The sequence below is a fragment of the Gopherus evgoodei genome, chromosome 2 (genome assembly GCF_007399415.2).
Source record: "Gopherus evgoodei ecotype Sinaloan lineage chromosome 2, rGopEvg1_v1.p, whole genome shotgun sequence".
NCBI classification, from domain to species: Eukaryota; Metazoa; Chordata; order Testudines; family Testudinidae; genus Gopherus; species Gopherus evgoodei.
Window position 1 is genome coordinate 208,763,347 of NC_044323.1, and position 26,849 is coordinate 208,790,195.

The 26,849-nt window shown below is 42.6% G+C and overlaps 1 protein-coding gene across 25 annotated transcripts in view; it reads left to right on the forward strand.

Moving 5' to 3' along the window:
- EPB41L3 (erythrocyte membrane protein band 4.1 like 3) overlaps positions 1–26,849 on the forward strand; it is a 201,369-nt gene that overhangs the window by 111,022 nt on the left and 63,498 nt on the right. For 24 of the 25 annotated variants that reach the window (XM_030552797.1, XM_030552803.1, XM_030552799.1 and 21 more), the window contains 2 exons: positions 5,483–5,688; positions 14,198–14,395. In XM_030552797.1, the coding sequence (XP_030408657.1) occupies positions 5,494–5,688; positions 14,198–14,395 (393 nt within the window). In that variant the 5' untranslated portion in view covers positions 5,483–5,493. The remainder of the gene's footprint in view (positions 1–5,482; positions 5,689–14,197; positions 14,396–26,849) is intronic. The other variant, XM_030552806.1, reaches the window with a different exon arrangement.

Here is a 26,849-nt window from a genome sequence, read left to right on the forward strand (position 1 = left end):
AATCTTGGGTTATGCTGGCTACTGGCTTTGATTAACAGAGTATTTATAAGTTTTGTGGTCTGCATATATAGGGTGAAAAAAGATCTATGTTTTATACCTGGAAGGCAGGGTCTGAGACTCTTAATGACCATGTGAATAGGGAAGGTATAACAGGATTTTTTCGGTCAGGAGAAAGGAGTGAGGTAGAGAGGAGAGTGGGCATTGCCTCACAGTAGAATGATAAACAGGGGAGAGGGTAGTTTCTGAACCATTACTCCTGAGGGAATTCTGTGCTACTGTGCATAGGCAGAATTTATGTCCCCCACAGATTTCTTTGCTTCCCACAGAAGAATAACTTTCTCATGGGGAAGCAAGGGGAAGCCACAAGAGTGGTCATGCAACCCTCCCCAGCAGTATGTTTCGGGTGCCCAAGGCAGCCGGCGAAGAGGTGGTGCAGGAGGTGGGACTGAGGAAGACCAGACTCCTTACCCTGCACCAGGCTTAGCTAATAGTTCTGGCTGGACTGGGAAGGATGGGACTTCCTCTTCCTCTACATGGCATGCTGATCTTCACCTCCCTGTACTCGGAACCCCCCTTCGATGAGCCCCACTCCCCCTGCACTAGGGTGACCAGACAGCAAGTTTGAAAAATTGGGATGGGGGTGGAGGGTAATAGGAGCCTATATAAGAAAAAGACCCAAAAATTGGGACTGTCCCTGTAAAATGGGGAGATATGGTCACCCTACCCTGCACCTAGACCACCCCGACAAGCCACCTGCATCTGGATCTCCACTCCACTGAGCCACATTCTCCCAGCATCTGGACCCCACACTGAACCCCTCACATCCAGACCACCCCCCCCCGAGCCCCAACAGCCTTCACCTGGATCCCCTGCAGTGCCCCATTATCATTGCACCCAGAACCCCCCAACAAGCAAAGCACTTGTGCATCCAGACACCCTCCCCCCTGCACCTGGATACCCCCACTGAGCCGCCCGCACCCAGATTGCCTCACACAGAACCCACACCTGGACCCCCCCACTAAGCCCCTTCGTACTTGGATCCTGCCTTGCTGAGCCTGTCTGCCCACTCCTAGTGCACCTGGCACAGAGGGGTGGGTGTTTCTGGGGCAGACCCAGTCCTTGCGCTCTGTCAGGGTTGGGTGCAGTCTCACCTCTGAGTCTGTGTCTGGGGTTGGGGGGGCTGCACAATCATCTCCCGCCTCTGTCACAGAGAGTGGCCTGTGCTCCCCAATGCCATGCTGGAGCCTCCACATTTATTTGGCAAATAAAATGTGCAGAATTTTTAATTTTTTGTTACAGAATGCCCTCAGGAGTATGAACAGTATATGGAGAATGAGGTGATATGCTGTTTTGTCTTGATCATAACAAGTAATTGGAGAGGGGGAGAGAAAATTGTATTAAATACCCAACTATGAATCTATGTATTGAATCATATCATACAATTTGTATCGAACAGCGACATGTTTATTTAAAAATTGACTTGACTTCTGATGAACCATTTCATCAAGTGTACTTTTAAACAATTCATGTTTAGGAGGAGGAACATGACCCCAGGCTTGCACTAAATATGGGAAAACTTCAAATAACTCAAATGCAGTGTCTCTTTTCTTAAATATATTACTGCCTCAGATTTGTTTCCCCAATACTACGACTTCATGAGTTCAGATCACAGGGTCATATTTTTGGCACCAAAACCTATTGATTAGCTAGAAGGGAGTAGTAAAGTGAAGATAAGAAGTTATTTCAGCCAATTGCATTATGTTTGACAATCCACAAATGTGGTTTGTGTGTACATTCCTCTTGCTATGTACAAACAAAAGTGAAATAATTTAAATTATATCTTTACTGCTTTTTAATATTCCTATTCTATTTCTTTAAAAAAAAATAAGTTCCATGTTTGTCACAAAGGTCACAGAAGTCTCAGAATCCATGACTTTCTGTGACCTCCGTATCTTCTGCAGTGGCCTATGCAGCTGGCCCAGGAGCAGCCTGAGGAGCTTGGGCAGCCCTTGGGCCAGCCACACCAGCTGCTGCTGGGGCAATTTTGCACCCACCCCCCAGCAACAGGAGTTTGGGTATGTGGGGGTTTCAGGGATGGGTGTTGGGGTGTGGACGGGGCTTATCTCGGGGAGACCTCCCCCGGAAGGGCGACAGGAATTCCCTTCCCTCAGCTCCTAGCTCCACATGCGCCTCCACGTGTAGGCACTACCCATGCAGTTCCCATTGGCTGCCATTCCCAGCCAATGGGAACTGCAGAACCAGGGCTTGGGGCGGAGTGGAGGCAGCATGTGGTGCTAGGAGCTGGAGGTCCCCGCTTCCCAGGAGCCAGGTAGGGAATGTGCCCCAGTCCCGCCAACCCCCCAGCCCGAGCACTCACAGCACCTCCCTGGGCTGCGTCCCCTTTCCTCCCGAGCACCTGCGGCACCGCACAGAGCCTCCCTCCCTCCTCAAGTTTTAGTCAGGGGTATATAGTAAAAGTCATGGACAGGTCATGGGCCATGAATTTTCTGGAGCTACACTGATTTCTATCAGCTGACAATCTCACCTGATATTAGTGAAGACACTCAAGACATGGGTTGATTCCATTTTAAACAGGAGTGATTCCATTAACTTCAGGACTTGCTTCTGACTTACACTGGTGTAACTAATATGAAAATTAGGCCCCTTGAGCATAAGTCTTAGTGAATTATATATAATTTATGCTCTTTATAAATAATGCTCTTGATAATTTTATGCTATTGAGAGTTAATTTTTCACTGTTTTTTGTAGTTGTAACTTAATTTTGATTGTTGCTAATCCATTAATATTTGTAAACTAGAAAATCCAAAAATAGTAGTTTGTTACTGAAGCTGTTGAGTGAATATTTGAGTAGTGAGATAATATTATCTATGTTCTCAATTGTACAAAAAAAGGTGTAGAATTAGAGGGAGGAAATTTTAGGATTTTTTTCTGTTCAGAAGACCGTATTTTTTAAAAAAGGTGGTTTATAGTAGTGAGAAAAGGTGGTGAAGTAATATCTTTTATTGGACCAATTTCTGTTGGTGAAAGATGCAAGCTTTCCAGCTTACACTGAGTAGTTCTTCCAAGTTTTCACCTGAAGAAGAATTATGTGTAAGCTGGAAAACTTGCCTCTCTTACTGACAGAAGTTGGTCCAATAAAAGATATTACTTCACCTGCCTTGTCTCTCTAATATCCTGGAGTCAACACAACTACAACAACACTGCAAACCACAGTGCTTTATAATAGTGGCAGTAGTAGCATCAGATGAAGGATAGGTCATTACATGCTGATATGACAGATGGGCGATGCAAAACAACAAGAGATTAACCTTATTTTACAATTTATTTTTAAAGTAAACAAAAATGAATGGCTTAATGAATTGAACTCTGAGCCATGATCAGCCCTTTTAAAATGACCCCCAACAATTCTTTTTCCTCTCTCCTACTTCTCTCTGTTTGTTTATATATTGTTAAAATAGTAAGACTGTTAAAGGACACATTTTATATACCTGCGCGAAAGAAGTGTATACAGAAGTATATGGTAATGAAGGTAATAGATAAAATATCTGAGGACAGATTTCCAAAGTGTGGTGTCAGTTTGCGTGTTCTTAATGACTTGCTCTCACAATTTTTGCATCATATCACTTGTTGCATACAGTGTAAAAATTTACATACACATCCTACACAAAAGTTGAACACATTGAACATTACTGATTTATTCACCATTTGTGTGCACGAGAGAGTGCACAAAAATTGCACACACACAGCTACGCATGTGCAAACAGCCCCTTTGAAAATTTGGTCTTCAGTGTATAGAAGATGTCAACTAATAGACAAATGACTTATCAAATTATGTTTTCACATACCTTATTGAACATTTTCATTTAAAACAATGGAACCCTAGTAAATGGTCTGGAAAAAAAATAAAGCTGTTAAAATGGAAAAAACAGAGATAACCAAACTTATTGTGCTAGCAAGCATCATTAGTTTAATCTAGGAATTGATAGTGGACTCATATACAAAATTAATAAACTGTTTTATGTTCTGTGGAATTGCTTGTAATTGGAAAGTAACTATGGTTACCAGGTTAAAGAAATTACAACTTGATGAACAGAAATAGATGGCAAGAGCCTGATTTTTTTTTTTAAATAGCTTAAAATCAAAGTTGTAGATCTATAAGGCAGTGATGGCTAATAAGGTTCAAATATTGAAGATAATGTTGCATTTATTCATTGTGCTAATGTAGAATCTGTTCTTTCAAATCCTTGTTTGGTGTAGAATGGTTGTGGTGGTGTTTATCTGGGTTTTGTTCCTCTGTGGTATGAGGCCCTGTGCTGACAATATGTTCTTTTAATGTGAAATATTTTCTTGCTAATATTTTCATGCTGATTTATTAATGAATGAAAATAAGCTCACACTCACACTTTTCATACTGAGGCCTGTTGTTGTTTCCATTTTAACCCCTCCCCCACAAAGTTTAGAGATCATGGGATAAAGTAATAACGTTTGGGGGGGGGTTAATATTCAGGCGTATTGAGGGGAATGATGAAAGTATAATTGACTCATATCCATGTGGGGCTGAATAAAATATAGGGCCAAATTCTGCTTACTCATTCAAGTAAAGCCTCATTGAAGGCAGTGGGATTGTGGGGAGCGCACTTACAAAGGTCATACTGATGTTAGAGAGAGTGTGGGTTTCAGAGAGATTCCTGTAATTTAAAATGTGAAATAGTGCTAGAATCAATAATAGTTCTAGAACCAGAATGAATTTTTATGTGCATCCACTGAACCTGGGTAAGTATAACCCTCTACCCTTTAGCTGAGGTCACTGAGCAGAATTTGGCTCATAGTAACACCTTCATTAAAAGCTAACCATGTCTCATAGCAACAAAGTTGCTAATTTTCATGCAATATCTCTCTATAGCAGTTAAATATTAACACTAAAGATATTGGGTAAAATTTGCAAAAGTGCCTAAGTCCCTTTTTCAAAAGTGACTTGGGAACTAAAGAGCTGGTATCCCATTGACTTTAAGTGAGACTAAGGAGCTCTTAAATGCTTAGAAAAATCAATAGGACTTGGTCTCCTCTGTCATTTACATGCTCTAGAAAATTTTACTCATTGGCTTTCACACACACTATTCATTTATTATATATGATGATTATTATATTAATGTACTTTTGCTACAATATGTTCATTAAATGACAATACAAAGGAAAACTTTATGGATGCATAAACCTCCTTAAAATTCATAAATGTAATTAGCCATAGTCCTCTGCATCAAGAAATGCTTTTCCAAGAAACCAAACAGAGCAGGCCACAAATGAATATGATCCACTGTACACTATTAGATTTTCAGAGCCAGAAGCAATGAGATAAAAACTTTGTGATCGTCTTTCTCCATTTTCAAATGTAATTGAAAAAGAGAAAATAGCAGCAGCTGCAAGAATAACATTGAGTAGGTTTGGTCATCTTGTTTTACAGCATAATCAACCATGACTACACAATCGGGATCAGACTCTGAATCCAAGGATCAGGACCAAGACCAACAAGAAGCCCCTGCACAGCAAGGGACAGCTGGGGCACAACCTCAAGACCAGCAGCAGCAGCAGCTCAGTGAGGAACATCAGAACGCAATAGACCAGTTCTCTGCTGTGGCAGCACACAGTACGCCTGTGAAGAAAGAGCAGGCAAGTGAACCATTTCTAGGTTTGGTGAACGTGGTTGATTAAATGCTATCTTATTAACTAACGACTAGGACGTAGCCTGTGGTTTAGTCAAAACAATTTTTTTTTCTGAATTAAAAAGTTCCATTAGCTTGACAGTTTTTTCAGCTTTTGCTATATTGATTGACTGGTCCTTAGGGCTTAAAATATTTTATTTCACAGTCAAGCAATATCTTTTGGAATTAATGTCAGATCTCCTACCTGCTGCACTTAATTTCAGAGTCCAATGTTATCCTTAAAGGGATATCCTTCAGTCTTTCAATGCATCAGATTACACTAATATTTTTTTAGAAACTGAAAGCGTTTATAGGATTTATTTTCACGCTGTCACCTGCTGAAAACTGATGCTTGTTTTATGTGTGACCCATGTAAAATCTCTGAGGTCTTTTAAACCACTATAGTTCTAAAACAGGGGTTCTCAAACTGGGGGTCAGGACCCCTCGGGGTTGCAAAGTTATTACATGGGGGGTCGCAGGCTGTCAACCTCCACCTGAAACCCTGCTTTGCCTCCAGGATTTATAATGGTGTTAAATTAAAAATTCTTTTTTATATATTTATAAGGGGGAGTCACACTCAGGGGCTTGCTATGTGAAAGGGGTCACCAGTACAAAAGTTTGAGAACCACTATTCTAAAACAATTGCACTGTAATTACTGTAATTACTTTTAAGCTGTACTGTTTTAGCTATGAAGAGTTGTTAAATGGTTATTCTTTTTTGTTCATCTATACATTCATTATAGTTGTGAAAAATTATCACATCAAAATTTTATCTCACCCTTACTAGTCAATAGGTCAGGAGTGCTAACAATTAGATTTGGCAGATAAGAGACCCTACATTAGCTTCAGGTGTCTGGAAAACACAGCTCTTAGTGTCCTAGGGTTAATGACCCTTGTCTAATGTCATTCATCTTTGAAGTATGGAATAGAAATCAGTTTAAACCTTTTAATACTATTAAACCTTTTAACAAGTTCGGGGCATTGCCTTTGAAGTGAAGACACATTATTTTTAACTGGACAGATTATTTATAAGTTCGAACATACATTTAAAGCATTCCTAGTGACCTATGACTGCTTCTGTGCAGGTTGTGTATTGTGGATTTGAAGATTTCACACTTGGATTTGAAGATTTCTCAGTTTGTGCCCCCAGTGTTACATCCAAATTTACTTTTGAGAGCAAAATTGCAGGCACAAGTAATTTCTGGTGCAAATGATAGCATTTTGATGTCTGCTAGTTGGCCCGGTGTATTTGCATAGTTGAACACCCAAATTCTGTCATTTGTGCCAGCAAATGATAGTGGTGCAAAATTTGATTGTGGTTATAAATCTGTCGCCTTATGTCAGAGTTACTACTCACGCTCACTATTTGCTATTCATTTTCTTCTTCAAACTTATGCACCAGGTTTTGCCATCTGGGTCTCAACTTCCCCTATGAGACTGGCGGGATAACATGTTCTCACTAATTACTTAATTCTCTGGGTAGTTGAAGGCTCTTAAAGAGCTGGATTTCTCAGTAGATTGGTAAAGGAATATGGAACCTTTTGCCTCTAGGTCTCCAGTTTGACTTCAGAAGTCATTGCTATGACATGGCTGTATAAACTATTTGAAATAATGCCTGTAGACTATTTCTGAATGGACAAGTCACAGAAAATACGATTAAAATTGTCATTAATCAGCACTATTGTTGGCAGTTTCAGCAAAAACTGGTTGGGCAATGGGCTTTATTTTCTTCTCATTCCTCTGTCTCAGAAGTGAGAGAGACAGTCAGAATGAGGAAGTTTGTACTTTCGTTATTACCAGTTCTGTGAGAGAATCCCTGGGACAGGATATATTTCATTGCCCAATTACAATGGTTTTCCTTACTGTCATTACATACACAAGAACAGTTGTTTCATTTCCTTTTTGTTTTTTGAAGGAAGAAAAGTACTGTGTATTTTTTACATTGATTCTGAGCCCCTCGCCCCCTGGAATCTACTCCCAAAATGAACACACTTTCCATCCAGTACAATAATTTAATCCTCCCATCTTTCTGCCATACCCCCAGGTGATGTACTGAGAAGAAAGTCCACGTGCTGGGCTCTAAACACTGAGCAGTTACCTAAATCTAAGACGTGCAGCTATTCAGCAGATTTATTAGTATTTCATGCCTGATGCAGAGGCTGGAGAGCATCAAAGACCACTGTTGCTAGATTCTGTGACTCTGAAGTGTCTCTATCAAAAGGGATTCCAGTTTCAGAGGGGTTGAAAGCGTGTTGCATCAGAGCAACATCTGTTCATGGATGGAAAAGTCATAGATCTAGTGTGTCAAGTTTTATATTTTTATATATATTTATATATATATTTACACACACACCTTGGCCTTGACAAAGGCTCAGGTGTGTGTGTGTGTATATATATATACACATAGCTTCCCTATTTTTTTAGAGCACTGAAACGTGAACTGGCACTCCTCTCCAAATGCAGCTTTCTGCAGGAAAAATTTCCATTATGTAGTGTTTCTAAAAATACCCAGGTGCAATCAGTTGCAATAAAATTTGTGTTCCTTATTTACTAGGATTGAACCTGAATTATGAGTTGTAAAAAAGTAGGGGTGGAATAGAAGAAATTATTCTGGTTTTACTTGGCCCTGTATCAAGGGCTTTTTCTCAGACATAACAAGAAATAACCACAAAAAGAACAGGAGTACTTGTGGCACCTTAGAGACTAACAAATTTATTTCAGCATAAGCTTTTGTGGGCTACAGCTCATTAAAAAATGTTAAGCTTTTTTTCTATCACAGTAATAACAGAGATAATATGAATGTGGTCAGCATACTCATATGATTGTGCTAAAGGAGCTGCAGTAATATACAAGAGTAACATACCTTTCAGGTACCCTGATTTGATTTACATAAGACAAATTGTTAGGCCCTTTATAGTTAATGAACTGTGAAGTGGAAAGCCAAGCAAACTGTTCTTTGTATTTGCTTAAAGCCGAGATGACCATACTGTTTTTAAAGCTGTATTAAACCCCAAATCCCAATGATCTACCTTTCTGGTTTTTGACACTTACCCTCCATTATTTTTGAGGGAAGATAATTGCCTAATCCTCTAGACTACTTTGTAAATCTCAACCTGTGGGTCTTGAATTTTTTTGCCATTTTTGCCCAACTCAAGGTAAAAAGATGACATCCTCAAGCTGCACATCCCAAGCTGCCCTGTGGAGTCCCCTGACTTGTACCAAGCCCTGACTCCTTTCCTGTCCTCACAATGTTCTTACCGCCCGATGAAGTCCATTTAAATTATCCATTTCTTGTCCAGTTTGTGAATACTGGCCCAAGTCTATCACTTTAGCGGCTCTACCAACCCAGCTATGACAGTTCTCCCACTCTGATGGCCTCTATAGTTAATCCAGGTTTCCATCACATATATCCATAAATCCAGGCACCTTGAAACTTACCAATAAATAGATCTTGTTAGGAAATTTTCCATCAGAATGATTTTTCAATGGACAATGTAGTTTCCACAAAAATCAACATTTTCTGTGGGAATATCTTGATTTTGCTAATATTTTTGATATTTTTTCATCAGGAAATTTGGTTCAACCCAAACTGGAATACATCATTTGTTGAACTGCCTTGACATTTTTAATTTAGAATCAGTTCAGTAAAACATAAAATTGCATTTTCTTATCAGTGCATTGCTTTATGGGAGTTGTAGTTCAGGCCCTTTCTCTCCCATAATGCAATGAAAATTGCCCTCTGACCAAGCTATGTGTGATGCATAATGGGAGTCGCATGACTGTGGATGCATCATGGGAGATGTAGTCCAAGTGGGTCCCTAGGGGAAAATTGGGGCTTTGGGTTTCTGAACTGCAGCTCCCATAAAGCAATGTGCTACAGTGGGAAAATGCAGTTTTATGTTGAAAAGACTCAAAACAAAACGTGTTGTTGGGTAATTTCAACAAACCAAACTAGAACAGATTTTGGGAAAGTTGAAAAGATTTTTGTGTTTTAAATTTCTGAATCACAATTTTTCAGAATTTTCATTCCACAAACATTTTTGCAACTTCAACTTTTGGTCCCAATTTGGGATAAAAACAAATGGTGGAATTTCTTATGGTATGAAAATTCCAAATCCCTCGCAGCTCCACCAGTACAGCATTCTTCCAGTGCACCAAAGGGGAGAGAGCCCAATCTTCCAAGGAAAGGAAATATTTTTTCATTCTCAAGGATGTTGCTCAGTCTACCTGGTGCAGGCAGCAGAAACCAAAAGAGGTCCCTGTAAAGCAGCATCAACAAAACATTGAACTAACTCAAGCAGAATCACACCAATATCTTGACTGAGGGACAGAAAAAACTTCATAGTTGGCCTCTTCTAGTGCTGTAAATGGTTCACATCCATGTAGCTGGACCCTTTAATATACCTAATCCAGTGGCACCACTTAAGGCCAAAAAGTCATGTGATGATGTGATGACTAGCCCTTCACTGCATGCCATTTAGAAGGAGCTTGGGCGTGGAGAAGAGGCAGAAGCAGCTCCTACAGGCTCCTTGAGATGGTGGGACTTGGGGAAGACAGAGCGAGGTGGCCTGGCAAATGAAGAGGAAGCCTCTGTTCTTTGAAGAAAATCTGTTCAGCTGTTTGAGTTAAGCAAGTATGAAAAATATACATGAAAAACTGTCCAAAGTATTTTTGCTGTCTCATCTTAAAAGGGATTTGTTTTAAAAACTTCTAGCTTGGTATGTACATTGTTTTCAATAAGGAAATTAGAACTGATTTTGAAGCATGTGGTGCACACTGTAGTTTGTGTGCCTTAATGAAATAAGCAGTTCAGATGTTCAGACAGATCCATAAGCATGGCAATTGCATGTTCAAATGACCACAGCAATGTGAGTATTGACATGTTTTTATTTGAATTGCCTGCAACTGTAACACAAATCTTCCAAACCAACTGCAGTTCATGATCTCTCTCCCACACAGTCTCCATCTCCTGGTTCTCACAAAAACATGACTCTCCCTCTGACTTCTCCTTTATTACTCTGCGTGGCTGTCATATATCAGTCTCCCAGAGCAGTGGGTCTTCTCTTAGATGCTTCACTTTTCCTCGTCCTCTCCCCCAGTCTTCCACTATTATTTTTAATTTTCTGTGTTGATGACCCTTTCACTGCAGAGAATAGCACTGAACTGCTGACTTCACAGAGACTGGAAAAAAATGTTACTACTTCTTTACACGTGTATGTTTTGGGATTTCCAAACTGTGTTGCCTTCTGAACTAATCTATTTAGTAAATCCACCAAGTTCTTGGAGAGTGAAAGACTTCTTAAACAGACCCCAATTGTACCAGACCAATACCCAGAGGATTTCTGGGATTTGACACTGTCCTCTCTCAGCTTCTAAAGCCAACAAGCTGAAATGAAACCCATGAAAATGAAATGGGGATGTATCAAACTAAACACCAGATACATGCCCACCCCTGAAAGATTCAGAAGTAAAACATTTTAGTATAAAACCCCTAATTTATTCACTGACTGAATCCCCAAACTGGCAGTAAATTGCTTGAACAACGCCCAAATTATATGATCAGAAGACAGCCTTGCTGCTGTTCAGCTTTTCTGTCTGTATCACTAATGCTGTAACTGCAAAAATTATGTTCCAACAACAACCCTGAAGCAACGTCTGCTCTATTAGATGTTGATGGCATCGCAGCCGTGGCATTGAAATGCTCCAAAAATACAGCATAAATGGGCCATGAGGAGAATGTGGCACAGGAGAGAATGGATCTATGCAGGCAAAATTCAAAATAACCTAGGGAATGCGGTTGCTTCTTAGTGGTTGCTTTTGCCCTAGATAATGGCACCAACAGAATGTCAAGTTTCTTTAAGAGGAGGAGATTTAATTCACTTTGAAATCATCTCAATGCATGGACATGTCATCACAGCTTTGGGGCGCTCTCTAATAGTTCCTGGCATGTTTTTGTGCTCTGTGCAAATTATAGAAAATCCTTTGTGGTTCTAACCTTGGACAAATTTCATTTAGTTTCGTTTGGGTCTACTTGATTAGTTCAACAAAATAATACCAGTGCCACCTCTTGTATGCGTATGTAGGGAGACATTAACATCTGTTGCAGGTTTCAGTGAAAGAAATCAACAACCCATAAGGAGGAGGTCTGGGAGTTCTTTCTGGCTGAAGATGCCTCTTAGGGTATGGCTACATTTGGAATTTCAAAGCACTGCCCCGGCAGCGCTGTGGGAGCGCTGCCGCGGCAGCGCTGCGAAGTGTGAGTGTAGTCAGAGCGGCAGCGCTGGGAGAGAGCTCTCCCAGCGCTGCATGTAAACCACATCCCTTACGGGTGTAGCGTGCAGCGCTGGGAGCGTGCTGCCCTGATTACACTGACGCTTTACAGTGCTGTATCTTGCAGCGCTCAAGGGGGTGTTTTTTCACACCCCAGTTGCAGCGCTGTAAAGTGTGAGTGTAACCAAGGCCTTACTCTTAAAACAGCAATCTCTTCTGCTTTTGTTATCAGTCTTTCCTTTTGAGCAACTTAACTGCCTTCTTAAGGGACGTTCATCCCCCTCCCCCACTCTCAAAAGCTTTCCTTCATCTACCCACCATGGGCACTGTGGACATTAATTACTCTACGAGGCCCTAATCCCATGGCGCACTAAATGCTGTCAACCCTCATTAGCTTCAGGGGGAGTTGAGATTCTTGGCCCTACGTGCCTGAAAGAGAAAGCGTTCAACTAATAAGTGGCTGAGCTAATACAGGAGATCCAGCTGAGATAGCAGGGATTGTTTTCCATTGTCGTCCCCAGCTCGCTCCCAGCATGTTTTATTGCTGTTAAGAGGATGTGCTGGATTTGAAAGAGGCTTCTCTATTCCTTGTTCTGTCTTCCTAGGCTGACACTCCTTCTTGCTTTCTGCTCCAAGATGAGGGCCAGACAGTGACCCTTACTGTGTTCCGACACAGGGGAGCAAGAGGCGTAAGGCACTGCCTTACTCCCACGGAGAGACCAGTCTCTGCATATGGACAAGGTGTGAATTAGCAGACAGGGGCGTGGTAACGTAGTACACCAGCCAGTGTATTTAAATGGGCACAGGAGGGGAAATAATGTGAGCCAGATATAGGGCTGGTCCTGTTTAGTTCCTGCCTGGAGGAAGGGGGGAACCCAGGACCAGATTGTGACTATCCTCACAATCTGGTTCCTCGTCTGCTCCTGGGACAGCACTGCTATGCTCTGCCCCTGGCCCTGGGGCTGTAGCAAAACCACAACTGAGCACTATATTTGCAGGCTGAGGCCATGGCTACACTGGCGCTTTACAGTGCTGCAACTTTCTCACTCAGGGGTGTGAAAAAAACACTCCCCTGAGTGCTGCAAGATACAGCGCTGTAAAGCCTCAGTGTAAACAGTGCCGCAGTGCTGGGAGTGTGGCTCCCAGCGCTGCAAGCTAAACCCCATGAGGATGTGAAGTACGTGCAGCGCTGGGAGAGATCTCTCCCAGCGCTGGCGCTGCGACTACACTCGCATTTCAAAGCGCTCCCGCGGCAGCGCTTTGAAGTTTCGAGCGTAGCCATACCCTTACATCACTTGGCATGTATCCGGCCCCAAGTGCCCTCTCCCCTTCAAACAGAATAAAGAAGGGAAACTAATGTTTGGGAGACCTTTTTCCAGGAGATTCCCCAGGGAAAGATCCTTGCATTTAGGTGGAATATTGTGACACAATGTGTGCCGTACAGTCTTGTGCACTACCAGTGTGACACAGGACTGTTTTGGTCTGAAAGCAGATTAAAGCTTTTGGACAGATTTGATCCAGTCTCATGAAGGCTTGTTGCGCTGAAGGAAAACAGACTCAGAGGATTAAATTGTGATGAATTTCAGTGCTGCTGGCTCCTGATTATATTGAATTTGTTCAGAGCCAAATCAGATGTATTTTTTTTCATGGTAGTGAGATGACTAAAAGATTAATATTTTATACTTTAGCTTAGGTATTACTATGCTTTTGTTGTCGAAATTTTGTCTGGAGGCTAGCAGGGGCACAACTGGTTATAGAGGTAACCATTACTGGAATGGAGCTTCAACTGATATAATGCATTTACTATTAAAGGTGGCTATATGAAGGTTAGAGTGGCTCTGACAATCTGTTCCAGGGGAAAGGACCACAATCAGTATTGCATCATAACAGCTTTGTAGCTGTCTCAGATGCTGACCCAGGGATAAACCTAAAATAACACTACTGCAGTGGGTTTTCCCAGCCATATATTTATCTTTCAAAGTGGCGGTTACAGAAAGACACACAGTTGTTTTATAGACAAAAGCAGGCTTTCCCAAACAATAAAGATGAAGTTCTTGTTTGTATGCTGCAGCTGGGTAACTGTTAGTGGTGAATAGTCTCTCCATAAGATGAAAGCCAGTTGTGCATTTTGATTCTGAATGGCTGCATTGTATAGCCACTATTTTAATCTGAAATTGAAACTTAATCTTCCCATTTGCTCTTCACAGGTCACTGACAGAGAACGGGAGTTTGCTGCTGCTGCTGCAAAACAGCTGGAATACCAGCAGTTTGAAGACGACAAGCTCTCTCAAAAATCATCATCTAGCAAACTCTCCAGATCTCCGCTAAAGATTGTTAAAAAGCCGAAAAACATGCAGTGCAAAGTGATGCTCCTGGATGGCTCTGAATATGGATGTGAAGTGGAGGTAAATTGTTATTTCCTCTATTTTGCTTTATCTGTTGTTCCCTGTATATCCTAATTCATTCTATTGTGGAGAAAAGTTCTTCTACTAAAAAACCGAGTAGACTCATGGGGCAAGAAGATTTTCAAAAATGGAAGTCTAAATCTAGATCTAAATAAGTGGTCTGTTTTTTCACAAGTGCCAAATGCCAAGCAGCTCCCAATGTCTTCTCTAGGAGATTGAGGACTGAACTCAGATTTAATCCACATTGAGGGGTATAGAAGCATTCCAGAGAAGGAGCATCAGGGCCAGCTCTAGGTTTTTTGCCACCCCAAGCAAGAAAAATTTTGGCTGCCCCTACCCCAGCCCTGGGCTCCCCCTCATACCTCCCTGCCGCCCCAGCCCTGGGCTCTCACCCCTCAACCTGCACCCCCCTGCCGCCCCAGCCCTGGGCTCTCACCCCCCCAACCTGCACTCCCCTACTGTCCCAGCCCTGGGCTCTCCCCCCACATACACCCTGTGCTGCCCCAGCTCTGGGCTCCACCCTTGCCCGCAACCAGTGCCCACCGACCTCCTCCTGTCACCCCAGCCCTGGGCTCTTCACCCACACCCCCTGCTGCCCCAGCCCTGGGCTCTCCCCGCCCCTGACACCTGCACCCTCCTTCCACCCCAACCCTGGGTCACTGGTAACTTGCTCCCAGGGCTGGTCATTCAGCAGGAATTTTGGATGTGCACAGAATACAGACAGGATTGATTCCCGTGTGGTTACAGAACTGTAGTAAAGTGGAACAAGTTTCAGCTTGTGTGACTGGCGGATATCTGGATGCACATTATAAGACTGTCCTCTATAAATGAGGAAAAGTTGAGGTGCCTTTATTATTCTTTTTGTTCCACTCTTTGTTTCTATGGGGAATTTGCCAATGCAATATCACTGCCTTCCTTTTAAACAAATAAAACTAAAAAAAAAAAAATGGTAATGGCTGTTGAAAATAGCAAAACCACTGGGAAGCATTTCTTGCTCAATTTTATCCTACTTTTTCTACAGCAAGTTACAGTGGATCAGTATATTTGATTTGGGAGAAATGAAGTAACAGCTGCCCAAATTGAGCTTGCGCACTCCTGAATTTTGAGTGTTCAAATCTGGAAGGCAGGTGCTAGATTCCCTTTCTGAATATTAGCTAAATCTGGAAAGGAAAAGTCAATTTCTGCTTCTGTGGCTCAGAAATGGAAATCCTCCTACGTGCCTGTTACTGTATCTAAAGCTGCCCAGATCCAGTAGAACCTCCCCTCCCTTACTTTTCATTTTAAATTGTAGTGGGATCCACATACCTCCCTTGCTAGGCTTCAGATAGAGAGGGGCACTATCCATGTAGTCCACCCAATTCCTTCTTTGGGGGCTGCCAGGTAAGGTCACACCAGTATCCATAATCCAGTCTGGGGATGTCTTCTGAAGGGGATATCTGGACCAAAGCCTTCTACTCTTTGGGCACACTTGTTCCCCATTCACAGTGCCACCCCGCTCTAGCAGTGAGCTCTCCATTCACAGCAAGCTACAGCATGAGGTTTCAGCTACCATACTCCCTCCTCTGCCCTTTCCTGTTGATAGCTGCCAAGGGAATGCTGGGAAATGTAGTTCTTTCCGTGCTCCAGGGCTGGCTCTATAGGCAGGGAGCTAACCAAGGAACTGCAGCTCCCAGGGCTCCCTGTTGGTTCTCAGCTCCCAGGCTGGATCCCTGCAGGCTGCTGCCCGAAGCACCTGCTTGCTTTGCTGGTGCCTAGAGCGATCCCTGGGGAGCATGGGGTTCTAGATGCATGTGACTATCTGTGACACTCAGCCTGGACCACTGACAGTGAAACTCATTAAAGAAAGGGAGCCTCTGATCTCCAAGGGCTTGCCCTTTCCCAGGTCCTGTAGTTACTCAGATAGCACCTGACTGACCTAGTGCTCTATAAACAGAGTGTAGCCACCCCAGCTTGAATGGCAGGGAGAGGCTGGCTGCCCCAAGTATGTACCTGTTCAAGACACTAGTATTACCATCTAAACCTGTCACATACTCAGGGTGGGCTAGCCCCCCCATGCCAGTCATGCTGCTACGGCTGCATTCTATTTTTAGCACACTGGCTTGATCAGAGCTAGTCTGGGTATGTCTCCTTGAGCGAGAATTTACATTCACTGCTCAATGTGTAGACTTACCCTAAATCCCAACAGTAGAGAGTAGCTGGCAGCTTCATGGGCACACACTCTTCAGGCAGGCTGCCCTTTTATGTGCCATATTAGTGCTCCCATTGCAACCCGTAGGCTTCACACTGGAGCCATTTGCTCCCTCCACCCAGCTTAGATCCTTTTGGTAACTGAGAAGTTTGTGGTAGGGAAGAGAAGCCACCAGGTACAGAAGAGGAAGGGGAAAATGAGATAGTAAAAGTGTGGAAGAAGGTGAAGCAGGGAGAGGGAAGAGTAGGGATAGAATAAAAATGGAAAGCAAAATCTGTGAAAATATGTAGAAAAGAAAAAGTTCTGATGTTAGAGGGAGGGGAAACCTGGGGAAAAACAGCACCAAAGAGAAAATGGGGAAGCAGGGAGAAGAAGGTGAGATGTGGCAACCACACCAGGGGAGGACTTGAGGAACCCTCACTGGTGAAGCAGCCATTACTCCATCACAAATTTTGGGGCTATAATCCCAAAAGGTTGGGAGCCACTGTTCTAAAAGTAGAAGTTTGCTGCTGCATGTGGGGCCAAATTCTGAAGTTCTTACACAGTTTTCACTCACTCTTGACTATTGATTTCAATGAGGAGCGTTGCTTGAGCAAGGACTTCAGAATTTTATTCATGACTACGCTTTAAAATTTGGAGCAAACGTATTTTTGCAATGCCAAGAGCTTAGCTGTAAACAGCAGGTGTGATTTATTACATATATAGTAACTTGAAAAATATGCTGTCAAGTACATTTTAGTTTCATTGGCTGATTACTCTACAGTTTCTTTCTAGACTAGCAATAGATAGCTGGTGTGATACGCTGCTGTGACATTACCACTAATCTCAGATTTTTGCTTTACTTTTTGAGCTCCAGACCTGTTTTTATATCTGACATAAAATAGTGTGGAAACCCACATATAGGTATTTGCTTTAATGGGAAGAGCTGAACTTACTGAAGTCTTAATCACTTAGGTGGAAAATCGAAGTCACTATATGGAGTGCAATCAAGCAAATTTCACTAGATAGATGAAAATATTATGAGTAAGACAAGTTTTATAAGGTGAAGTAGAAGGAGAATTTTATTAAGTTAGACTCGGATTTATGCAAATAAAATAGTATGAATAATATTTTCTTCTAGGAATTTGCACTCTTTCTCCAAATATGTACTGAATGTAAGTTGAAGTGTCAAAATGCTGGCATATAGATGTCATTGTCTTATTGCCTGTCTTATTTCTCTCCTAAAAGTCTGTATGATTACTCAGTGTCTGCTTCACAAATGTCCAATATAAATTGCACTATGATTTATCAACTCAGATAACTAAAATATCCTTTATTCATAATATTCACTATCAGGGGTGGCTCCAGGCACTAGCACGCCAAGTGCGTGCCTGGGGCGGCAAGCTGCGGGGGGCATTCTGCCGGTTGCTGCAATGGCGGCAGGCAGGCTGCCTTCAGCGGCATGCCTGCAGAGGGTCCACTGGTCCCGCGGCTTCGGCGGACCTCCTGCAGTCGTTCTGCTGAATCCGCAGGACTGAGAATCTCCCACAGGCAAGCCGCCAAAGGCAGCCTGCCTGCCGTGCTTGAGGTGGCAAAATACCTAGAGTCGCCCCTGTACACTGTAGTCCAGAAATGCTTTTGTCTGTCCAAAAATTATCCAAGTTAAGTGGATAGCACTTCAGCTGTTACATGCGTAAGGATATGTAACTGCATTCACCAAAGCAGATGTCAGTTCAGGTACTGGAAAGGCAAAATTAAACACATTTGAGAGGACCAAAGTTCCACTGCTTTTCAAATTTGTACATGTGAATTTGTGCACATGACAGACGACAATGTTGGCATTGCGGTCCTGTATCAGGTCTTCCTACCAATATACTAAACTATCAGCGTGTTTGTGTATTAAACTTGTGCTTTCTCAAGCCAACTGCAGGCTACTGTGCAGCACTCAAGAATGCATGGTAGATCCCAGGAGAGTCTAATTTCTCTGTGCAAAAGGTTCCGCTGCTGGCACAACTGATCTGGCAAGGGAAAGATATGACAACATGCCAAGAGCAGTGATGCCTCTTTAACTCTATACACTGACCTCCCGAGAAGGATTAGTTGGCCAGGGAGACTGAGGAAAGAAAATGAAGAGATCTCAGGAGAACTCCATGCCTCAAATAGAAGTGGAGGGAAAAGTTCCTGTGCAGCAGCTCTGACTAGCAGTAGAGTTATATGGCTGATCCACAGAGACTATAGCATAATGATGATAAGGGATACCTCACTTGTCACATCTCCAAAAAGCCCGATCAACATTTTAAGGACAGCCCCAAAAGACAGAACTTATTATGTTCCTGGGCGCAGTTATGCTAGTTCCATCTTGATAAGCTGAACGCTAAGAGATCAAGGGGAAAGGCCTAAAAAGTCATGCATGGATGTGATGTGAACGGCATAAAAACCAGATGCTCTTTTAGAAAAATATACTCAAAGATTAAATGCTGAAGTTCCTTGTGCTTCTGTCCACTTAATCCCCTTTTACAAGAGGCGTAGTGTTTATTTTTAATTTTTAAGGCAGTGAGCCAGCGTGAAACGTGGCAAACCACCAGCTGTTGGCAGAAGTATCACCACATAGTAATAATCCCATCCATGCTATCGTGTTGAATGCATCATGTCCCATCCCAAAAGGGGCCAAGAGGAAACAAAATCTCAGAAAGTTAGAATCCCAGTCCTGAGTTACAATTACAGCTTTGCCAGTCACTCCTTGTGTGGCCTTGTACTAGAACTGTATTCCCCACACTGTGAAACAAGGATATTATTTCACTATTTGACTCTCTGAGGACCGTGAGGATCAATTAGTTGGTTGTTGAGTGCTTTACAGATGATAGGCACCTTATGAATGCTAAATATTAATATTATTTAAAGGAGTATATTGCTCTCAGAACACATCCTATAGCATATCAATTATGTGCTCATCAGGGTAATAAACTGACAGTTAAAATTGCACACACTCATGGAGTCAGACACATCAGAAACAGGTTTTAGTAATCCATTATCTCCTTGCCATTCTCTGTATCTTCAGTCACACCCTCTTCTTCCATCATTACCACGTAGGAGTCTTCACCTTCTACTAATTTACCTTTCTGTCTCTCTCAGGCTTCCAGTATTTTGTATTATGCTAGGATACTCTCTTTTGATAGTGTTCCAATGCCTATTTGCAAAGAACTCACCTGAGAGTAACAGTGGGCAGACCCAAAGTCTCTGTAATGTGGCTTGTATTCACCGAGAAAAAATTCTAAGACTCAGCTGAAAAATTCCTCTTTTGGTCCTCCAGCATCCCTGTCTGTGGTGAGTTTTTTTTCTGGCCGGGAATATGTTTCATGGCATGAAGGCATTCCAAATTAGAAACAGACAAAAATAGGTCACAAAACCTCCTTTTTGTTCTGCGAAAAACATAAAACAGTAGGTTCAATGCCACAAACTCCACTGCATTTTTATATTGGGAATCTACTGAGGGTAGCAATTGGCTTATGTCTAAGAATGCATTTCTTTTGAGGTCACAGAGACTATGTGTAACTGTAGATGGGGAGGGGCATGTATTTTGAACCCAAACCCCCCCACCCCCAAAAGAAACAAACAAAAATATAAACCCTGGCAGAAAACTTGGTGGGCACGTGACCCAACGTGCTCACTCCCCTCGCCTCACCTCTGGATGGTCAAATACTTTTGTAGTCCCTTCCCAGGAACAACTACTAGAGGAGCAGAAGTCTTTATTCATACATTGTTCCTATATATACAATACAGTTGTCATTGAAAACACAAAATGATAAAAATAAAAAATTAGGAGATGCTGTATGTTTCTTGTAAAGGAGTTCCATGCCAAAAAAAAGTCTTGGAATTTCAATCTTTCTAGAGTCACTGGCTCACCGATCAATAGACCTCCTCTCGGATCGTCTAAGATGTCTACTCAGGGTGAGAGTTCCATCTTATATTTTGGTGTAGCTATTGTCAATAAGGTTAAAATCCTCACCTAATAGTTCAGAAAATACAACTCCTGCCGACAAAATAAACTGCAATAAAGAATAATTGGTCTGTGGAAGACTTTAAAAAGTGGTGGAAAGGACAAAAAAAAGGGATAATGTGAGGACATAAATCCTTCCAAAAACAAATGGCCACTGGCTTGGAATACACTACAAGGAAGAGAGAAGCTGAAGGAAAATAGGACAAAGGTTGCTTAGAGCATTGCAGCAGAAGTCACAGAAAGCATGCAATCTGATATAACAGTGAACACGAGCAGACGTATGTAAAGTATGTGGTATGTAGCACATCTAGCAGCACTACAGAGGTGAAATACCAGTCCCAAACATGGTGCAAAAGTGATGATAAACTCTTGGGAGAAGGAATAATCTCACAAATGCCTCAAGAAGGAAATGAAGAAGATTGACACCTAGAATGGGCTGAAGATAGTTCATGAATTGCTGTGCTTTCTAGCGAGATTACAAACAGATGAGTGAAATGAAGCAGAAAAGGAACAGGTCCATGGTTCAAATTGTGAAGTATTAAAGTACTTGCCAGTTATGAAAATCATGAACTTGTCATTTAGAGATTGAGTTGGAAGGATAAGAAAGAAAATACTCTCATTCAGTATTGTTAGATACACAACTCAAGGATTTGCTCTGTGGAAATGGGAAACCTGAGCTAATCCAGTTAAAGGAGAGAGAGAGACTAATTTTACTCTAATGAGGAGATTATAGATGAAGAAAATTGTAATTATTTTTGTTTGTCAGACAGTGCTTCTTAGAAAGATTACTGCATCAGCTCTATAGCCTGCTATACTAAGCATCCTAAAGAAAGAGAATCTCTTTTTCAACATTTCTAATGTAAAATCACAGCCCAAGAGGAAAGGAATCCATCCAGTGCTGTACAGTTTAAGAGCTTGACTTATGAATAATCAGTACTCAAAGTACAATTGTCTTAGACTTTATATTCCCCAGGTTTTGAATGTGAAAGATTTGCTTTGATAAAATGTTTCATGTATTATTATGGAAATTATCTCAATAAATGAGCTCAATTTAGAAATATTTCTGCATTTCTGAGTGCAAAACTGATATCTAGATATGTTTTTGTGCATGCAGCTGCAGTGTTCTCAGACAAATTTGAATGTTCATGTGCACAAGCTTACAGTAGGTGAAAAATGTTTTTTGCTTACAAAATTTGGGACCCAAGTTTTATGCCTTTTTGAGAACTTGGTCATTTGTGTTTAGATTATGTTGAACAAAGTTTTTGCTTAAATGCTTTTAATATCTATATATACAGTTAGACGACTCAATCACGTTGGAATGAATTGCTTCATAATACATAAAATGATCAAGGACAGTATTAGATATTACAAGATTTATGAATACAAAACTAATCCTCTAAGGCAGGGGTAGTGAATAGATGGACCACGAGCCAAATCCTGATAGCCAGATGCTTTTCAATGGACCCCCAAGGTCTTTTTTACTTCTTATATTTGTTACTATTTTTTTTAATTATTATTCTCTCTAGAGTCTGAACCTTGACTATACCTTGACCAAGAAATTTAGACCTTGACAAAAAATAATTGACTACGCCTGCTCTAAGACCTGGTCCTGAACCAGTGCAATCAGTGGAATTGTTGCCAGTGACTTCAATCAGTTTAGGATTTGGCCCTAATTCCAAAGGGCATTCTGTGGGAGAAGAATCTTTCTCTCAAATACACGTATGACATCATCCGTGAAATGTGAGCAGGCATCAGTGTCAGATGGGTGAGTATCAAGTGAGCTGTCTGACACTTGGCAGGGCTTCTCATCCTGCTCCACTGAGCAAAGCAGCATAGTACTCCTGCAGTGTGTACCACCAGCCTGCCAGTGATGCTGCTTCTTGCCCTTGGATGTAATCCCATAGTAAATATCAGGATTGATCACAGAAATTAAATTAAATGCCTTGTACCTCAACGATATGGTCAGGTTAAAAAAAGATGCTGAGTACTATTTCCACCAATCCTTTCTCACCTTGGAAGAAAGCCCAGTGCGAGATGTCCCCAATTCTTTCTCAGATTACTTGTGAAAGTCAGAAACCTGATCTGATCAATACATCTAGGACAGGAGTTTGAGTCCAAACTCATCCTGCTGAGGTGAAGAATCCTGGAGATATGTAATCCTCTAGCCAAGCAATGCAGAAACCAGTTAAGTAAACTTCTTGGTCTCAGGCCTGACCTGTACTTTAAAGAGCCCAATATCAAAAGAGATCCAGAACTGCACTTTGACAATATATCCCTTGATTTCAGATCCTCTGAAACATTGAAGTGAATTCTCTGATTCAGGTTTTCCAAAAATGAGGAAAATGAATATTGTTTTTCCTTCTGAGCTCCTCCAGCTTCAAGCAGAGCATTTCCAAGTGAATTTGTATAAGAATTCTATTTCCCTTTTCCCTCCCCCCTTTTGGCTTTCTAGTTGACAGGTTGGTGCAACTTAGCTGGATGCCCTGGAATCTTTTAATTATCGACCACTCTGTACAGATGGTCTAATATGGAATGACTTCCTAAACAGACTGTAGTATGTCTTCATGGCTTTTGCTCTAAACCTATAAATGTGAATATTTACAAACAGAGGATAACCAATTTCTTGAATGAGCAGAAAGATACAGTCTACTAGGTCTAAATAAATGGCAGAATATTTGCTTTATTTTCAAAAGGCTCAGCAGTTAGAGCCCCCTGAGAATTTATTTTTCATCTTCAGTCCTGTTTGAGTTTTACCAGACAGGTAGAGCCCTGCGCAGATACACAATCCACAACCTGCAAAAATTATCTGCAGATTTGCAGGGCTTTACACTGGGGGCCAGGCTGAGGCTCCGAGGCATTCCCCTCTCCCCGCTTCCCCCCCGGCCCCTGTTGGAGCCCGGTCAGAGAGAGCTGCATGGGCCACTGTGAGGAGCCTGTGCAGATTCACTGACCTTCCACCTGCTCTTGGCGGGCAGGAAACCAGAGAGGAGCCCGGTCAGAGAGAGCTGCATGGGCCACTGTGAGGAGCCTGTGCAGATTCACGAACCTTCCACCTGCTCTTGGCGGGCAGGAAACCAGAGAGGAGCAAAGACACAGCCGGGGGCTGGTCTCAGCCCACCACCCCGCACTGCAGGCAGGTCGAGGGTCTGCTTCAGCTCCCCACGGCTCCCCGGCTGAGCTCCATGATAGCCTGGGAGGAGGGAGAACTGTGGATCTGCCCAGGGGCTGCTCAGGCCTCCCTGCTCAGGATAGGTGGAAAGTCGATGAATCCGCATGGGCTCTCCAAAGCTGCCTGCACAGCTCTCCCTGACCCAGCTCCGACCCGGGGGGAGACTCGGAGCCACAGCCCGGCCACGTTAAGAGCCAGGCGGACAGCTGTGCGGAGAGTCCGTAGACCCTCCACCTGTCCTGGGTGGGGGGCCCATGCAACCCCCAGCCCAGAGTCCCTGCCCCCCACCTCTCTGCCCAGGGCAGATGGGGGACCCAGGCTCCCTACAGCTGCCAGCGCAGCTCTCCCCAGTCCGGCTCCGACTGGGGCAGGGGTGGCTCGGAACCGCAGCCAAGCCACGATAAGAGCCGGGCGGGCAGCTGTGCGGAGACTCGACGGGCCCTCCACCTACCCTGGGCATGGGGCCCAAGCAGCCCCCCGCCCAAGGCAAGTGGAGGATCTGTGCTGTGGTTCCTCACAGCTGCCCGCCTAGCTCTTACCATCAGCGTCCTGCGCAGATACAAAATTCGTAACCACATCAACGATGCTGTCCGCAAAAATGGTCCACAGATATTAAGTGGATACCCGTGGATTTGCATGGCTTTACAGACAGGGTGTCAGGAAAGGAAAACAAAAGTTTCCATGGTAACTATTTCTGTGGTCTGTACAGCATTAAATAAAGCAAGTTGGGTTATTGCCATATTATTTTGATATTCCATAGATGAGTTGGATAATTGATATTTCAAAGAGCATTGTTAGTTTTGTCCCTCACTTTTCCCCAGAACAGAATCTTTCTTTCATCCAGTTCTTTCAGTCAACTTGATGTTCCTTGATAATAATTGGAAGAACATGTCGACTCCATGTGTTTATTAAAAATGTTCTTTGAGAAAAAAAATGAAAACCCCACGTCTTAACACCAGAGGTTTCCCCTGGTTCCCCAGGCAGTATCAAATGTTCATGCTTAATTTGAAATGAAATTAGAGGTTTTATGTTCAGACATTTGTGTCTGGACAGTTACATGATTTATTAGATACCTGGCATTTCTCAAAATAGTATCCTAAAATGAAAGGAGTATACTGAAATAAACAGATTATTTGTTCCACCAGTGCATGGTGGAATTCCTATTTGAGAGACATACTTAAGCTAGATAAATAGTGCCCCACGTATCACAGAGGCATATTATATCTCCTTCCCTTTTGAGAGAAAGTTCTTTAAGTGGGAATGTGTAGATCCTTTCCAGGAAGAACTAGACAAAGTCAAAATGGCATCTAGTCCTAAAGGACTATCACAGGGTAGATTTCAAATGTATACAATATGTAGTCTCACTTTTTCCTTTACCAGCATTGCAAGCAATTAAGAGGCATGGAAAAGAAAATTTGGTCACTTACTTTAGTGGCACCTGTATTTGTTTTTCTGCATTTTCCATACCCAGCTCGTAATACTACTTTTGGATAGAAGATCCCCTGGAGATTATTTTCATTTCTTGACAAATGGGTGTAGTACTTCCCTTACCTCCCAAGGAATTATCCAGATTATCCAAGGAATTCAGATAAAGCTATGTTCTCTGACACGTGTCGGTAGGAGGCTTCTAAGCTTGAGTGTGCTCTTAATAAATATACTTACACGTGCAACTTTGCCGGCTTTTTATCTAAAGTTACTGTTTCTGAATATAAATACTTAATTTCAGAAGCAGAGTATTCTAGAAATCAATAGCTGGGCTGTGGTATTTTCCAGCCTTTTCCTCTGTTTCCTTCCACTCAACAAACAAGTTGGAAATGAGTGGATGGAGGGAGCCTTGCTATGCTCTGAACAACTTTTTTGTTTGTGGCACACTGTGGAAATCCAGATCTTATGGTACAGCTTGTAGATAGCCCTAAGTAAGACTTGGAGAGGAGAGACTGCTTCGCCATCACTTTGCATCTCCTGTGCAAGGGCAGCCACAGATGCAGTCTTGCTTTGTCCTCTGCATGAGAACTGTTCCTTGCTACAAGGAAAACTAAGCTCCTGGAGAGCTAAGGGAGTAGGGGTAAGGCAGGTGATGCCTTCCTTCCCATTCACTCTACACAAGCCAGCAGAACTTGCTTGATGTACAGGGGAGTATGTGCTGCATCTCTACAGAATGTTGCCGCAAGAGCATCCCCTCTGTGCATTAGGGAGCACTGCAGGAGGCAGTGTGATCTCTGAAGCCCAAATGCCTCTGTTAGTTCTCCTGATTGTGGCTAAAAGCCACAGCAGTGCTTTATGTGTCCCTAAAATTGTTCCTTAAAAATAAATTATCCATGGGTCTTTGCCCAGGTAGATTTGTCATTGCACTGTAGACTAATACTGTATGTTTCTCCATAAACTTTGCCCCAGACCACCCCTTGCAGCTACTTAACATGGAAAGCAGTGCGGTCTAGTGAATAGGGCACTTGACTGGGAGTTCAAAGACTGGGGTGCCTGCGTCAGTTGCTCACTGGCTATTTGACCTTAGACAAGTCACTTCTCTCTGTGCCTGATTCCTTTCCCACTCCAAATGTGTCTTGTCTACAGAGATTATAAATTCTTTGGGGCAGTGACTGTCCGTCTCTTACTACGTGTTAGTGCAGAACCTAACACAATGGGGACCCGATCTTGGTTGAGAACTGTAAGCACTACTGTAATATAAATAATCAAACTTATCCCCAGCAGCTGAAGTGTCCTGTTTAACCTTTCCTCTCCCCCACCAAGTAACCTAACTTGTAACTAAATCCCAGAAGCTAAAGCCTCCTTCTACTTCTGAAGCATCTACTCATTTCTATACTGGTTCCAGTTCTAGCTACTCCATCCCAGACCCTTGATAAAAGCCACTATCCAAGCCTCCCAGATGTCTGATTTTCCTGCCACCTGCCCAAATAACCCTGCACTGAGCCTCCCTGATGTCTCCTGGCACATGTCCTACCCCTCTTCTCAGTTGCTGAATTGTCCTTTTACCCATTCCTCTTCACCCCTGAACAACCTACATTAACCTCCATCTCAGGAGTCAATTGCTCCCATTTTCATCTATATGGAAATCACTGTTCTAAGTGATAACAGGCCATAACAAAAAATAAAAACCCCACTC